The sequence below is a fragment of the Alternaria viburni genome (assembly GCF_023758015.1).
Source record: "Alternaria viburni strain BMP 2772 chromosome Unknown scaffold_55, whole genome shotgun sequence".
In the NCBI taxonomy this organism is placed as follows: Eukaryota; Fungi; Ascomycota; class Dothideomycetes; order Pleosporales; family Pleosporaceae; genus Alternaria; species Alternaria viburni.
This window is the reverse complement of record NW_026055824.1, coordinates 17922-34114: the sequence shown is the minus strand read 5'-3', so window position 1 is coordinate 34114 and position 16193 is coordinate 17922. Positions and strand designations below refer to the sequence as shown.

Genomic DNA, 16193 nt, shown 5'->3' with positions numbered 1-16193 from the left:
AGTTAGCTAGTTAGATTATTTCTACTATAGAGAATAATATCTATTATAAGCTAGTTTTTATAGCGTATTTACTTCTAGTAGCTATATAGCTAGTAAAAGAGATACTAAAGTATAGAGATAATAAATTTTAGGTAGACTTAGTATATAATATAATTATACTAATAAGTAGAATTAATAAACTATAGAATAAGACTTTAGAAAACTTAGATAAAGATATATTAATAGTGTTTATAAAGTATAAGTCTAAGAATAAAAATAGTATTCTACTTTTAGTATAAAAACTATACTTCTAAGTAGTACTATTAAGAAAATACGTAGCTAGAAGCTAAGTAAACTAGTTCTTTTTAGTGTATATAAAGTAATTATAATAGAAGTAGTAGAATATAGAAAATAGTAAACGTAACTACTATAATAGAAGTTTAACTAGTAGAAATCTTACTAGTAATCTATCTATATAGCCTAATAAAGATAGCGTAGAGTTAAGTAATAATAAACTAGTTATTTCTAAATACTATAAAAGTATAACTATTTAGTTATATCTTTAATATATATAAAATAATCTAACTATTAGTGTAAGAGTTATTAACGTAATAGTAGAAAGAAAAAAAAAAATAATAAAAAAATAGTTAATAAAGATAATATAAAAGTAGATATATTAGAAACTATTATAGAAGAAGTGTAAAGTATAGTAAAAAAGAAAGTAGAAGAAGAAGTTATTTAAAAGGTAGAAAAGAAGATAGAAAAAAGTATAGAAAAGAATATAAATAGAAAAGTAAAAGAAGAAGTAGAATATAAAGTAAAGAAAGATATAGTTACTAAAGAAAAAGATATAGTAGCTAGAGAAAAGAAGAAAAAGCTAAAAGATAAAGAAAGAGAAGAGAATAATAGTTTACTATAGAATATAATAATAGAATAGAAAATTATATACGTAATAATAGTTATAAATAATAATTAATAGATAGAAATATATAGAATAGTAATATAGTAAGATCTATAAATAAAGTAATACTATCTAATAAAGCTATAGGCGCCTATAGTAAATATACTATAGAAGAAGTAAGAAGCTTATAATAATATAGTAAAAAGAAATAAAATAATAATTATATAGCTAATTAGTAGAAAGATAAATAGTAATAGAGTATTTTATACGTTTATAAATATACTATATACTAAAGTAACTTTATTCTTAGTAAAGGTACGCTAGTTTAGTAATACTAGTTTATAGTATAATATCTAATAGTTTTTTTAAAACTAGCGCTAATAGAGTACTTTATTTATTAGATAATCTAGTAATTATTAAAGTCTTAAGTAATTCTAAATAGTTATAGCTATATTATCTAAAGGTTTACTAGAAGATAAAGTAAACTAAAACTTTTACTTTACGTAGAATATATATATAAAGTATAAGATAGTAATAGTAGCTATTTATATTAGTATATAATAGATAATAGTATTACTTAGATAGTTGTATATATATAAAATAGAGTAGATCTAACTAGAAGATAAGCGCGCTAGTAGAGACGTTATATATAACTATTATAGTAAAAACTAAGTATAGAGTAAAGCTATTATAGAACTTATTTAGCTAGTCTACTATTTACTATCTAAAGTAAACTATAAAGTATTCTACGTAAAACTTAAACTAGTAATATAGTAGTATATAATTATATAAAACTTAGATTAGAGTAGTTTACTTTTTATTTTATATAAGAAAATATTAAACTAATAGTTTAAACGCGTATTACGCGTAAATAAGTTAGATCTATTTCTTTAGCTAGTAAGAAAGAAAAAGTCTAATATATATAAAGCTAGTTAAGTATTAGAAGAGTAGCTAGATCTAGAGAGTATTAGAAAGGTACTAATTTCTAAAAAGACTGTACTAAGCATTAAAATAGTAATAAATATAGCTTATAGTAAGATTTATAAAATAGATAAGAGTAAAGATAAGAATAATAGTTTAGAAAAGAAAGATAAAGAGAATATAGATACAGGCGCTTTAGAATATAATAATTAAACTACTAAACTCTAGTAAAAACTATTATTACTAGATTTATTTATTCTAGTAAGCTCTAGTAAAGAAGATTAGTAATAGAATAGAATTTAATATTTAATAAGAGCTAAGTAGAGTTAAAGAATAAGTATAGTAAAAGTATAAGCTAACTATAGAGAAAAGTGTAATAGAAAACTAGAAATTAGAAAAGATAGTATAAAAGTACTCTATATATATAGTTAGATAAAATAGATATAATAATCTATATAATTAAGATAACTTATAAAAAAAAACTATATATATTATTCTTCTAATACTTTATTATAGTAGATTAAGTTATTCTCTAGAAATATAGTATACTTACTCTTAGTCTTCTATAGAGTAAAACGTAATATAATTATCTTAGTAAAACTATTAGTGTTCTATAATCTTATACGCTAGATAGACTAGCGTTAGATAATATAAATAAGAAATTAATATATATACTTTAATAATATAGATAGAAATACTTATAGTTAAAATAAAGTAAAAGAAATATACTAACGTATATAATAATATAGTAATAAAAGTTAGATAACCTATACTAGTAAAGTAGAAACTAAAGAAATATAAACTTTATAGATATTATAAAAGTATAGATTAGAAAACTAGTAAAGATAGCGTAGAAACTTAAGTAAGGTAATAGTATAGGCGTAGTAAGAGTATAAATAAAGTAACTAGTATAAGTATTATAATAATATAAATAAAGTAACTTATATAGATATTATAATAATATAAATAGAGTAATCTACGTAGCGTTATATAGATCTAAAAAATAAAATCTACTTATTTAATATAGTAGCGTTAATAAGAAAAATAATAAATATACTATATATAGATAAACTATAAAGTATTATAAGTATTAATTTATTACACTAAGATAAGATATATCTTAAGTAGATAGAAGTAACCTATAATACCTAGTATAAGCTTACTATAGTAGGTAGTAGGCGTAATATAAGCGTACGCTATAGTAATAATAACACTAAAACTAGTAATTAGTAAATAGAAGTACTAGATATTATATAGTAAGCCTACCTATTATAAAGTAAATATAAAAGTACTAACACTAAAGAGTAGATAGAAAGATAATATATATAGACTTAGTATTCTTAATATACTATAAAATATTTATATAGTCTACTTAGAGTTATATATAAACTTTAACCTTCTATATTAGTATAACTCTAATAATAATATATAATAGTATATAGAGCGTAGTAAGTATTAAGAAAAAGAGTATATATAATTATAATACTACTATTAAAATCTAAAAATATATTTTAATAGTTAAGTATAAATAATTATAGCTATAAAGAATAAAGAAACGTAGTAGGTAGCTAGTGTAGATACTAGTAATTTATTAGCAAAAGTAAAGAATCTAACTCTAATTCTTTATATAATAAAGTTAGAATTATTAGTTTACTAATAAACTATAGCTATAGACTCTAAATAGTATTCTCTTTACTACTATTAATATATACTATAATAAATAACTATAATATCTTTTATAAATAGACTATCTATATAAATAGCTAGTTTTATAATTATCTAAGAATATTTCTAATAATTATATAATAACTTAATCTTAACTTAATCTATTTTAAGATAGCTTTAACTATACTTATCTATACTATATTCTTTTAGGTTAGGTTAAGATTAGGTTAGAGCTATTACTAATATAATCTAACCTTAACTAGACCTATACCTATTTGCTAGCGTGCTTTTAGTCTAAATATAAAAGAATATTAAGTCTAGTTTTAGAGTATACGTACTATATTTTTTAGAATATAGACTCTAAATTCTAAAACTTAATATACTTAGCGGAGAGTTAGGTAGCAGAGTAGGTAGTAGAAGCGGTTAAGGTCCGAGAAGTGCGTCGCGATGCCGTGCGAGTGGACCATGCGACGCTCCCGTGACGCCAGGCCTACCGCCCGGTAGACGGTACCCCCAGGCTTCTTGTCTACCTGTATGCGCTGCGCTTCGAGTGGACGTTCGGTGCATGCAAGTTCCAACGCCACCTAGACCTCTCCATATCGTCCTAGACGTGTCCATGTCGCCCATCGCACACGCGCCCCGCCGCTGCCGTTAGTGTGCGTGTTCCCCATGTGCGACGCACTCTTGCACATCCCGCGCATATCCATACCGTCCTCCAGGCTTTCACGTTATGGGAGTACCGCTGTCTGAGCGCTTGCACTGCCCGGGCACGCGCATGGCGGGAGGCGGAGGCTCAACGATGGAGGCTACGCAGGTATGGATCGTGCCGAGCTCGATGGTTCGGTAGATGCGCTTCTCAGCCAAACGTCGCAGCGCGCAACTCTTCCGTTCCAGTGCGCATAGTGAATATCGACGAAGGTATGGCAGTATAGTGTGGAGGCGCGATGTTCTCGTGTAGGTGTGGGGGGGTGTCAAGAGGCGGTACGTTTCGCCGCGGGGAAGCCGCCAAAGACGTCGCGCTAGCGCGTCAGCATTCACCTGGGCAATGTCACGCACTTGGACGCGCGCTTCCTTATATAGTCTATACATTGCAAAACGATTGTTCAGATATACTCTGCCGCCAAACGCGATACTAAATGACACTCCAAGACGCCTCTACTGCGATACAAATCCCGCCCAAGAACCATCCATCGCCTCCCCCCAAAATGTCTAGGGTTTACCGTCCGCATTCTTGTAGCAAGGGAACCAGCAGTTGAAGCTCTGCGTATTCGGTGCACTGCCATCAACAACCTTGCAGAAGCGCAAGGGTTGCGCAGTCGGGTCCGTATCATCGTTCCCAGTCCATGGACCACGACCGTTGCCCTTCATATCCGAGTCCCAATCGAAGTAGTTGACGCCCTTTTGGACTGGCGAGTACTCAAATTCCAGCTTGGTACCAAAGTTGCCGGTGCGCTTTACTCGTAGGTCGTTGGGGAGACCCTGTAGGTCGCACGAGTCGTTGTTGTTGGGCAAGTTGCACTGAGCTGGCGTCGATTCCTTGTTCTCCCAGTCACTGAGCTTGATGTCCTTGATCGTCGCATCGCCGTCGCGCGTGAATTCGACGCCGCATTGGTAAAGCTCCGCGTAGGCAGTGTCAGTCAATATGTACTTGTTGTCGTCGCCATTGCGGTTGTAGTAACTGCTGAGCTTGCCGGTAGCGAACGTCTTCTCCATGAGCTCGAATTGCAGGCCGTCGGAACCGCAGACACCCCTTGGGTTTGGGTTTGGCTGACAGAATGCGAGTTTGCTCTGATCAGCACCAGTGATGTCAAAGTCCACGTCGAAGAAGTCGTCGCGGACCATACCGTTGCTTGTTACAATGCGACCCAGCTTGCGACCGATGTCTTGATTCTCGTCAGCTACCATGCAGCGTAGACTGTTTGGCGCCAGTCGGTTCGGATCGCCGAATGGTAACTGCTGAGACATTGCAGGTGGCCATTCATCACAATCGTATTCACCCGGACCTGCTGTCTTGTCGCTGAACTTCTGGCTGAAGGGGAACTCGCCACAAGGGCTTTTGCCTCCAGCAGAGCACCCAGATGCCTGTCGGTTGTGTGCTTTCTCCAACTCGTTGCCCTTGGTGGGCCCGACGTACACGATTCTGCTTGGATTCTGGATACCGGCGGCTGGGGCCTACCGCAGACACAAATCAGTTCGAGTTCAAAGAGAGTGAGCTGGCAAACACTAACCACGCAATTGATGTAGTAACAAGCATTGTTGCAAGCACCCTCTCCACCCTTACAATTTACGGTCTGTTTGCCGAAATCTGTCCCAGCGCGCTTCACGAACATTCTGTCTGCCCTTCCGGGTGCTACTATGTCGGGCATGTTGTTGCCCTGCTCCAAGCCCATCGAAGCCTGGATTAGCAGAGAGATAGCCACGATGTAACGCATGTTGGGCAACGGAACGGACTTGTTTGACGAGTAACGTATTGGAAAGTTCGGGAGGAAGTCAAAAGCGCAAACTGCGTTCAGGATGCGCGGAAGAAGAAGACTGATAACGGAGAGAGCTATCAAGCTGGAGAAATGTGCTGGTAGTAGAGAAACATGAGTAGGATGTTGCAACCTCTTTTATACCAATGCGAGACCACGTCTACCTCAGCGCATTCTACCATCATGGTCATGACTTCGATCCTGGCGGCTGTATCTTGGGGGCTGCATAATACGTTCCCCACAAGAAAACATACTCTCGTGGTGCTCATACTCGACATAGCACCCAGGCGTCCTTCAGCGTAGACTCGCAAGTCAAAGTCTGACAGGCCAAACAGCCCCGGCATGTCCTGAGTGCGAAGAACGCCTGACTACTTCGAGCGATACGGCCACATGCGTAGGTAATCTTAGTATCTAGAAAAGTGGGATATCGGGGGGCCAGGAGCCGGGCGATGGTATGCGTAGTCAGCGTGTACGAGGCAGTGATCGTGGGGCTGTCTACGTTGCCGCCAACAATGTGCGACAAGGCTGAGTACATGTAACTCGAAAAAGATCGCGATACCTACACAACCATGCTCTTGATGCAGCCATGATTCGCTGCGTTGGACGTTCTGGAGTTTCGAGATCCACATCTGAGCTTACGGTGCAGCTGCAGGTCAAGCATAAGGTGCGGCGCAGCTGCGCAGCGGGGGGCCTCGCGTAGGCATCCGCTCCGCCTCACTGCCTGCACCTGCGAACGCATGTGACGTCAGTGAATAGTAAGACCATTAAGGCCGCGACTTCGTCGCAACAATAACTCCGCAGACTTTGTAGCTTCCTGACTTTCAAATAATAACCACAACCTTGCACAAGCAACATGTCTGACCCTCCCTACGCGCTCTTCGTCCTCGACAAGAACATCACCAACGAGGTCAGCACCGCTGCATCTATTGACCATGTGCACGATAGTAACAATCACAGTATCTCGACTCCGTCCTTGAGCGCGCCCACCATGGCGACGGTGGTGTGGACTGGAACTTCTGGGTCGCGACCGGTTCTTATGAAGACCTACCCGCATGCCCCGAAGTCCACAAGCCCTCTCCAGACACCGGCACCCAGCCCCCCGTCGCATCCTCCTTCGTCTCGCCCTGGCTCGGCAAGACGCCCGAAGATTGCGCAAAGTGGTTGCTGGCGATGCCGCGCACCCAAGATACGGATGAGAAGAAGTTTAGGGTTGACACGCCTGTGAGCGACCTGTACTTTGTTTTCCTCAACGAATTCTCCAAAAACGAAGATCTCGTCTTCGTCGCGCGCGTTGTCGAGGAAGATGGAAAAGAGATGAGAGTTGAGTATTTTCCGCAGTCGGCGGACAAAGTACAGAAACAGATGTGGACGATTTTGCAGTTCGACGAGAGAGCGATCAACTACCAGCGCAGGCAGTTCAGCAACGGGGAGCCAGATCGAAGTCAGTACAAAGCGCCCAAGGACTAGAGGTGTATAGTAGTAAACTCTCGCGCGGATGAAAGAGACGGTTATGGCATACTTGATACTTGATGGCAACGGTAGATGATTTCCTCTCTCTTTTTCTATTTATGAGTCGCCCTTCATATCGATTCTCAATTCCGTCGTTCCACATGAAAGCACAATTTGTCCATTGCGCAAGCTCCTCCCTACCACAGTGGCGCCAACTGGCAACTGTAGTGTAGCTGCCGTACCAGTCGGTATAACAACATCGAAAGCAACGCTCGTGCCGCTCAACGTCCACGCCACCTTGATTGGTCCGTTAGGCGTTGGTACCGTCCCGGTGACTTCAGACTGGTTCAAGAACCCTATCATGGGAGTGATAAGAACCGTTTCGTACCCGGGAGAGGTTGAAGCGACTCCAAGAAGGTACTCTGGCAGTACATACGTCGGAGCTGCACCCCACGGATGCGCTAAGCTAGTGAAGAGATCGATGCCAGGAGAACCATCGGGCTTTACGTATTCCCAGCTCGCGCCAGAGTAATACTCGTTCTTGTTGACCATGCTACCCCACAGGTTGTCGAGCAGATGCTTGATGGCAGGTGTGCTGTCCACTCCGAAGTCGCGCCTTGACTTGAATAGAGCTTCCAACAGAAAGCCTGATGGATTGGGAGCAAGTTGGTAGTCGTCTGTCTCCACGTCACTCGAGATGGTCTTGTAGCCTACTGCGAAACGAAGCTCCTCAAGCTTCGCAATAGAAGATGCTGCTTGGGTATCGTTGGCCGCACCAGATAGGATTGCCCAGGCGATCCCGGTCAAGGAGAAGTTACCTCGATCGGTGGTTGAGAGTGAGTATGTTCCGAGCTGATCATTCCATAGCTCGCGATTGAGCGCCTCGCGCAACTTGCTTGCCGTTTGGGAATAGTTTATCGAAGCCTCTTCGTCGCCCATCGCAAGCGCAAGTGGCGCGATCTCCTCAAGCATGTAAGCGAAGAGACCGGTCGTTGCACTACCGTTGGCTGGCCCCAGGAAGCTGAATGGCGATGGCACCTCCGGAGAACCTCCAATGAGACCAGATGAGGGATCAATAAAAGCCAATCTCGCGGTCGCAAGTTTCTTGATCTGATCCCAGTGAGGTTTCAGCCCGTCGCGGTCTCCGGTGTAGCGGAAGTATTGGCCGATTCCCGCCAAGAATAGGTCTTGGTAGTCCACCAACCCAGCGTAGTTTGCGATATTTGCTTCCTTGTACTGGGGGCGGGCTCCAAGATTCGTAGAGATTTGGGTAAAGCCGGCGTACGGGCCATCATCAAGCTGAAAGCTTAGCGCGTATATGATGGTGCCCAAGAGGTAGTCAAATCGAGCAGATGAAGCTGCGACAACACGCACTGTGTGGTAGAAGTCTCCTGTCCAGACTAGCCGATCCCGTTTGGCGCCATCCAAACAGACTGAGTGTTCTAAGGGTGCGACCTGATACTCGGCCAAGGTATCTTCGCTCGTCAGGGGATTGCGATACATGGTAGTGCCGTTTCCAGCAGTGACAGTTACGTCTTTGTAATACGCGATCTGGTCCTGCATGCCTCCGAAGCCCCATGTACCTTCGTATCGAGAGGGAGTGCCAAAGTTCCCGGGGGGTGCAGGTGGAGGTAGAGGTATGAACGCAATTTCGGTCCCATTTACGCTCACCCGATATCCAGTCTCCTCAATTGATGTGCGGACGCGATACCACATGTTATCCTTGATGGTTGTGTTGATAGTGAAATACTGGGCCTCTGGCACGGGTAGTGTGCTCTGGTTTACTAGACTCCATCCACTAGTGAATGCCAGCGTGTTTGGAGGCAAGAGGGTTCGGTTGGTGTTTGCGAACGTGTTTCTCTCGGGGTATTCGGACGTAAGCACAAAGTAGGGCCCAATTGGCGGCATTGCACTTGCTACTCTCCAGCCAGCGCCGCCACGGGCGATCTTGACGTCAAATTCTAGCGTGTAATTGACTGCTTCAACCCCTAGAGAAGATTGCGCACTGGTTTGGCCCCGTATATATGCTCCGTCTTCTGTGATTTCCCACGTGGACGGCGCATTACCGGCATCTACACATGCTACTTGAGCGACGCGACCTCCGAGGTCCAGGACGCGATTCAAACTCTTATCGGATGTTTGTAAGCGGCCTGGAAGCATTTCAGCGTCTAAGTTAGAGCTTGTCGCGCGAAATCCTAGATGATCTATAGTGATGGAGCCATTCGTAATTAATCGTGCGGTCTGCCATCGCTGGCCTCCTTGAACGAAGAAGCTCTCGATGTATCCTGTTTCCGTGACGTTGAAAGTTTCTACTCGGAAAGAGTTGGACAGTCCGTTCGAGAATGTCCAAGGCCCGTCCGAGAAGGGCTCTTCCACGCCACGGTATTCTTCGCTGTACTTTACTTCGATCTGCACCGTTCCAGAAATTGCTGAAACGTGGAAGAACGGGAAGCCGGCTACCTCAGTGCCGTAGTCGAGTGTGACGGGTGGGCTAGCTGGCGACAGGATCAGGGTCTCATTCGTCCACGGCTTCAAGCCCGATGACGAGGGCGCCAGTTGCTGTAGGTGTGATTGAGGTGCAATCGAGCCATATTCCACAAAGCTATCATTGTGAGTGAGCGGTCTTTTGTATGTATTTCTAGAGGCTTACGCAGTCGTCAACGGTTGGACAAGAATTGTGATAATTGCAAGACGCTGGAGAAGATTCATCGCTGCTTCCGTGCGAGGGGATCTCGACAGGGCTTTCGTTGGCAGTGCGGCCGGACCATGACTATAACCAGCGGTCGTCCGTACAACAACAACTAATGGTCGGAAGGTGGAGAAGGAATAGCCGATGAAATTGTGACTCTCGGTGCAAATGTAACCGATGCGATGCAGCTTCGGTAGTTATTTGCTTTCCATTGGCCAGTTCAGTCGGAGCGTTCTTGAAACTAAGGGTTCTTTGGGCAGCAGGGTACCCCGCACGGGGACTTCCCCACAAACCATCGTATCTCGTATCTCGTATCGTGCAGTCATCGTACGGGGAAGTTTTTCCAGTTTCCGTCGTAAGGTGCAGCCTGGATGATGCTCATTTAGCTTCGGAGCAATAGCTGTAACTACGTTGACGTTATTGCCATGGTGCTACGACGCTGCGCTCTTCGCGAACGTTGTGAAATCTTCTCTCAGCATTATTCGAAGGATTGTGGCTGCCCTCGCAGACTGCGCGACAGCATCTTCAACGGCTTGCACGTCGCTCATACTAATCTGCAACGTCCCGGACAAGAGCTCTTTAGTGATGTCATCTCCTGTCGTGACTGTCATCTTCTTCGTACCCGTGATACCTAAGTCGACCTTCGTGGTAGTCGCCCACGGCGTGCTGTACCACAACCATTTCTTCCCGCTGCATGGCACCCAGTACCGCCCGCTAATGTTGTAACCCTCGTTCGCTGCGCCTTTGGGCCGGAAGTTGGAAGGTAAGGTCGTCTCGGGGTCCGGGACTTGTTCGTCAGCGATGCGACCGGAGAGCACGCGACATGACGGTATCAGTCTTATCGCGCCGGAGACACTAACAGCCAAAATACATGAATCGTAAAGATCTATCCCAGCCAGGATCGAGTCCATGAGCCATGCGACACTTGAGAGTAAAGTGTCACCAATGACGCCGACCACAGTGACGCCCAGCTCCGATCCTGAATCTGCGCGCGTTGGAAGCTCGAAGTAGTCTGTGTACTCCACATTGGCGTCTCTCAAGAGCCTCCTAATAATCACGGGATCTTGTGCGTCGTTCGCATAGCTAAGCACGCCGCGGGGGTGGTTCAGAATCTGGTGCTTCGACACCCCAACCGCCAGTCCGAGTAGCCGCAAACTTAACTCGGGTGGCCGGTTCTCGTCCGTTATGTTCGGTGTAATGATGTGTTTCATGTCGTCTACCTGCTGTGCGAGGTGAAAGAAGATCGATCGAAGCGCAAGCCAGATGACCTGGAAACCAAGCCAGATCCGGAAACAAACGGCCGGCTCATTCGAAAGAACGGCGCATGTGCCGAGAAGGGAAGTAATGCAAACGGCGGCGCCTATAATCCAGAACATCTGCCACGCGCGACCTCTGCGAAGGTTGACAGGTACCCCGAGGAGAATCCTGCGCTCTCCCCCGATCACTTGCGGTGTAGGCAGCGACCCAGAGACGACATCAAAATGTCTTGACTGCTCGCCAGGTGTTGTAGCTCTTCCGACGTGAAAGAACTGCAACGCGATCGCCGAGAAGAAGGTGTACGCCCAGATGACTCCAGTAACCAGGAAGACGTGTCGAGAGCCGAAGTGGTAGAGCGGATACATCTCTACGACCTTGAGCAAGGTTGCAAACGTAATTATCCAGTCGTTTCTGGTCTGTGAGCGTTGTACAATCTCCCAGTAATGATCTCGCATGTAGACGTGAGCTTGTAGATGCTCCCCAGGTTGCATTACTGCACAAGATCGCAACGGGCCGGCCGTCCATTCATCGAAAGCGTAAACATCTTCGAAATCTTCGCTCCCAGCGGTTATCAAAGTAGAACCTTCGCTGGTCTGAAGTCGATTAGACATGTCCTCGTATGTGCTTCTTAATCTTGACTTACCTTGGTCCACTTCACCGTCACTCCAACAGCACTGCTAGTGACTACGCGACTGTTTGCCTTCCTACTCAGACTCATGCAACACCCAATAGCCTTATCAGAGCCACTGGTTCTCACACCAACGGTATCTCGAAGCCATCCTGGTGTGCAGGCGGATATGCATGCTTTGACGATGAAGATCGACCCAAAGGAGCTCAGAGCCGCCCATGGCAAACCGCAAGCGCCGCGATTCCCTAGAGCAATCAGTTCAGCAGTCGAGCCCCCGATCACAGCAGTCAGAGCCGCGATCTCGACCAGACCGCCGCTGAAGTTCACCTCCTCTCCTTCGTCTAGGCTGCTAGCGCATACATGGGACATGATGGCGACAGTGGGTGGTTGTCTTGCGCTGCGGAATGGAAATGAGGCGATGCGACGCTTTTATGATCCAGCTGGGACCGGTTCCGGTGTATGATGCAGCCTGGCGTGATGCCCGTTCAGCTTCGGAGGGGTAGTTGTGGCTGGTCTGTACAGGCTCTCATTCGTCTGCGTCAGCATACACAGCTCTTGGCTGCATTCGCAGTCGCAAGTATACTGGTTCGCTGTGAACAGGCTTGCCGCCTATGGAGTCGTCGGCAGCTCTTGCAGACATCCTAAGCTGCACCTATTCTCTTTGCGATAGCGACAGGCGCAATGAGGGAAGCTTATGTAAATTACACAGTCTAGGCAGCTTGTGCGCGTCAAGCCATTGCCCGTCTATCCGACGCGTCAAGCCTCGTGGCACAGTAGCGGCGGCATCAGGCAGGTCGCACTCATCGCAGCTGTCATCGCGACGATTCGCGAAGACGTGTTGCAGCACTGATCGGAGTGCGGTCTGGTCGCGATGGCGGTTTACGTTGTCACGCAGAGCATTGTTGAAGTGGTGAGGAAAGGTTGAGACGGGTCCATTGTTGGTGAGGCGAGGTGTTGAGATGTTGGCACGTGCCTTTTCAAGTGCCCGAATCGCCGCACGCACCTTCACGCCGACGCAACAGGCTTACAATCTTCGTCTAACTCACACAAATCGTATCGCCACTTTCGCCTCGCATGCTCGCAACAGCACTTCGATCGACATACTTGGGTCTTTGGAGGACGACCTCAAAGAATACACCGGTCACTACAGGGTGCTGTAATTTCGTAATTTGCAATTTATTACGACTACCACATGCAATACCTTCTAACCAACTTTCCGGATTGTTGTCATTAGATATACACGATTGCCGCCAACAGAATGCAACAAACCAACAGACCAAACTGCCCTGCGTAGGACTGTACCGCTGACCCTACGAAAACCTGACGACGCTGTTGAGCCGGATGTTGAGTCGGCACACTCTGAGGATTACGGAAGACATTATCAGGATCGACCGCCGCCTTAATCTGCTGTAGACGTTGCACATTGCCGCCCCAGTAGGCCTGCTGAGGGTCAACAAGCTCAGGATCGACGTAGCCTGGGTACGCGCCTTGATCGCACGTCTCCTTCTGCACCAAGCTGCTAAGGCCAGACAAGAACGTCTTGGACGCGTCGGTGACGGGTCCTCCAAGATTGACGACGTAGCTCTGCATGAAGTAGGCGGCGTCGCGGTGCCAGTATGCGGTAGCGGTCTGCGGTACATCGGCGATGGCGCCGCCTTCGAGGTCCCAGATGACGAGCCACACGGGCGCTCCCTTCTCAGTACCGTTGATGTAGGAGAACATGGATTTGATGGCTTCGTCCGACAGCAATTTTTGACTTGGCGTCTTGACACTCTTGGCATAGAAAGGGATGGGAAAGCTGCCGCTGGCTGTGAGGTCTGGGTCGCCGAGTCCCGGGAATGGAAGCTCGCCAACGGTGATGTCGACAACGACGGTTGAGGTATTAGAAGGAAGAATAGACTGCGCATTCAGCTTATCGAAGTCGGACTTCGGCCCGTAGAAGTTGCCGTTGATGACCATCGAGCCCTGGCTGAGAGTCATGGTGCTGGAGAACCGGCGGTCGAGATTCTTCTGCGTGCCAAACTTCTGCCACTTTTGGAATGTGCTTGCGAAGGCATTTGCGTCATCGGCCGCGATGGTGTACGCGTACTTGGTAATCTCGGTCGGCGCGGGTGCAGTCTTCATGGTGAACTCTGTGACAATAGCGAAAGAGAAACCGGCGCCTCGGATGGCGAAGAACAAGTCGGGGTTTGTGTTTGCACTAGCTGTCACGGCGGTGCCGTTTGCGAGCACACATTGCGCTGACACGATTTGATCAGCTCCGACGCCCAGCTGGCGACTGAGCGTTCCGAGACCTCCAATGGTCAAGTGGCCACCCGTGCCGATGACGGCTACTTCACCGTATGCCATAACCCGCTTGAGAGGTAGAAGCTTCTCGGAGATGTTGCCGAGAAGGTTTCCCTGTGAAAGATGCGCACGTCAGCGCATGTGCAACAAAGGGTGTTCGTTACAGGTGTAGTGTCAGGAAGTCACTTACCGGACCAAAAGTTACCGTGTGGTCACCCTCGTTATACGAGAAAGATGCCATGTTCTTCATGTCAACCACCAATGAGCCATTGAACCCTCCCAGTGCTATATACGACGTTCGTGTTAGCAAGTTCTTAATCACAACTCGTCCTTCTGGGTTCAGGCTTACCATAGTTCGCATAGCTATGACCGCCGCTGCGCGCTTGTACTGCAACTCCTGCGGCGTTCGCACATTTCACGACCTCCGACACTTGCTCTTGCGTCTTTGGGAATGAAATCGCGGCCGGAACGATGTTGTAGTTGAGATTGTAGGGGTGTACATCTCCCTGCAAGAACATTGGGTCGTTCGGCAGCATCCAAGTGCTAGTATCGTTGCTGAGGGCCGTTTGGAGGCATTGCACGAATGGGGCGTTCTGGGCTGTAGCAGCAGTCGCGGCCGTCAATACGGTCGCTACCAATAGGTTTTTCATCGTTGGAAACCGATGGTGAGGCTGAGGTATAGTAAGGACTGTTGGTGGGCGAGTATGGCGAAGTAGAGAGATGATAAAGTCCTGAAGCGAGCGGATGAAGAAGAACTTAAGGAAAAGAGCCCTTAGAAAGGCAGTTCTATCATCTTATGTCGAGAGACTTAGTCTGCTTGGTTTGTCGCCCAAGCCCCAAGCCTTAATCCAGGATGTCCAGGTAATCTTACATACCGCCGTCTCCGACGTCAGCCCTCTATCGCGCAACGACGATGCCTCCAGCAACCTTCGCCCAGCACGAAGAGTAGACTGCGTCTTCAACACAAACTAGAGCTCGAGACTGGTTCGCGCAGGCCCCTCAAGCTGCCATCTGGCAGGCGCAGATTCTCGAGCATCTCGAGGCTGCAGCGTCTCCGCACGTCATCAGCCTTGTGCGCGCCATCACGATGATGCACAACCAAGAAACTCACTTTCCGAAAGAACGACCGGTAAGCACAAAGCTGACAGAACGAGGCTCAAGGCGGGCAAAGTAGTGGTTTTACTTCGGTGTTTGGGTTCGAGGCGCACTCTATTTATCAGGGGAACGCGTCCTCAACCAATCACGGAGGATCGCTGGAAAGATCCCCCGCGTTCCACATCCGCGCATTGACTCAACGCTGGCTCTTCCCTACCGGCACCATCCGGGCATTGAATTACTTACTACGCTAGGTATGCCACGATTGTTTGGCAATATAGCATGTTCTTTCTCAACCGATGCCGGAGTCGCGGCTAGATGCGCAGCACTGCTTGGGAGCGTCAGCGCAATGCGCGTCGCACTTGCAAAGATGACGGGCGTGCTCCCCAGCTAAAGCTCATCTCGACACAAGAAAACAAGACTAGCAGCTGTGGACGTGAACGCCATCGGCCTCGTGGCAGAACCCTAGCCTTAGGCACGCAGCTCTCGTGCCGTATGTCTGATCGCAATACGTATCCATCCGGTCTGCTTCTAAAAGATGGGGATGCACAACCGCGAGGCCACGTAAAGCCAACAACACGCCGCCGCCCATTGTCGCAAAGAAACACAGACGTCAGCTGCAACAAACGCAGTCGAAAAATCGCCGAACTGAAGATGCTTCGCCACATAATAAAGAACGACAGGCCAGCACGCGCACTCTAGTCGCGTTCTTCTGGGGGATCTCATAACGGGCTCTCCCGTGAGCGTCCTCTATTGCCAACAACAAAGCACACGATGCGCTGCCGGTGCAAGTCCACGGCCCGACACGAACGTTGAGAATCGGGCGAAATGGAGCCGACATAGCACCCTGTG

General features: G+C 46.0%; 5 protein-coding genes across 5 annotated transcripts; 1 reads left to right on the top strand and 4 right to left on the bottom strand.

Annotated features, from left to right (window-relative positions):
- Positions 1–4675: 4675 nt before the first annotated feature.
- Positions 4676–5898, bottom strand: J4E79_011806 (uncharacterized protein; the record flags this gene model as incomplete). Its single annotated transcript, XM_049360634.1, has 2 exons — positions 4676–5638; positions 5755–5898. The coding sequence occupies 2 exons, from the start codon at positions 5896–5898 to the stop codon at positions 4676–4678; spliced, it is 1107 nt and encodes a 368-aa protein (XP_049204921.1).
- Positions 5899–6790: 892 nt separating this feature from the next.
- J4E79_011805 (uncharacterized protein) lies at positions 6791–7404 on the top strand (the record flags this gene model as incomplete). Its single annotated transcript, XM_049360633.1, has 2 exons — positions 6791–6844; positions 6895–7404. 2 exons carry the CDS (start codon positions 6791–6793, stop codon positions 7402–7404), a joined length of 564 nt encoding a protein of 187 aa, XP_049204920.1.
- Positions 7405–7503: 99 nt separating this feature from the next.
- On the bottom strand, positions 7504–10095 carry J4E79_011804 (uncharacterized protein; the record flags this gene model as incomplete). Its single annotated transcript, XM_049360632.1, has 2 exons — positions 7504–9988; positions 10037–10095. The coding sequence occupies 2 exons, from the start codon at positions 10093–10095 to the stop codon at positions 7504–7506; spliced, it is 2544 nt and encodes an 847-aa protein (XP_049204919.1).
- A 411-nt stretch (positions 10096–10506) lies between these two features.
- Positions 10507–12329, bottom strand: J4E79_011803 (uncharacterized protein; the record flags this gene model as incomplete). The annotated part of the gene is made up of 2 exons (XM_049360631.1): positions 10507–11925; positions 11976–12329. The coding sequence occupies 2 exons, from the start codon at positions 12327–12329 to the stop codon at positions 10507–10509; spliced, it is 1773 nt and encodes a 590-aa protein (XP_049204918.1).
- A 668-nt stretch (positions 12330–12997) lies between these two features.
- J4E79_011802 (uncharacterized protein) lies at positions 12998–14764 on the bottom strand (the record flags this gene model as incomplete). Its single annotated transcript, XM_049360630.1, has 4 exons — positions 12998–13114; positions 13230–14360; positions 14437–14531; positions 14596–14764. 4 exons carry the CDS (start codon positions 14762–14764, stop codon positions 12998–13000), a joined length of 1512 nt encoding a protein of 503 aa, XP_049204917.1.
- Positions 14765–16193: the final 1429 nt, after the last annotated feature.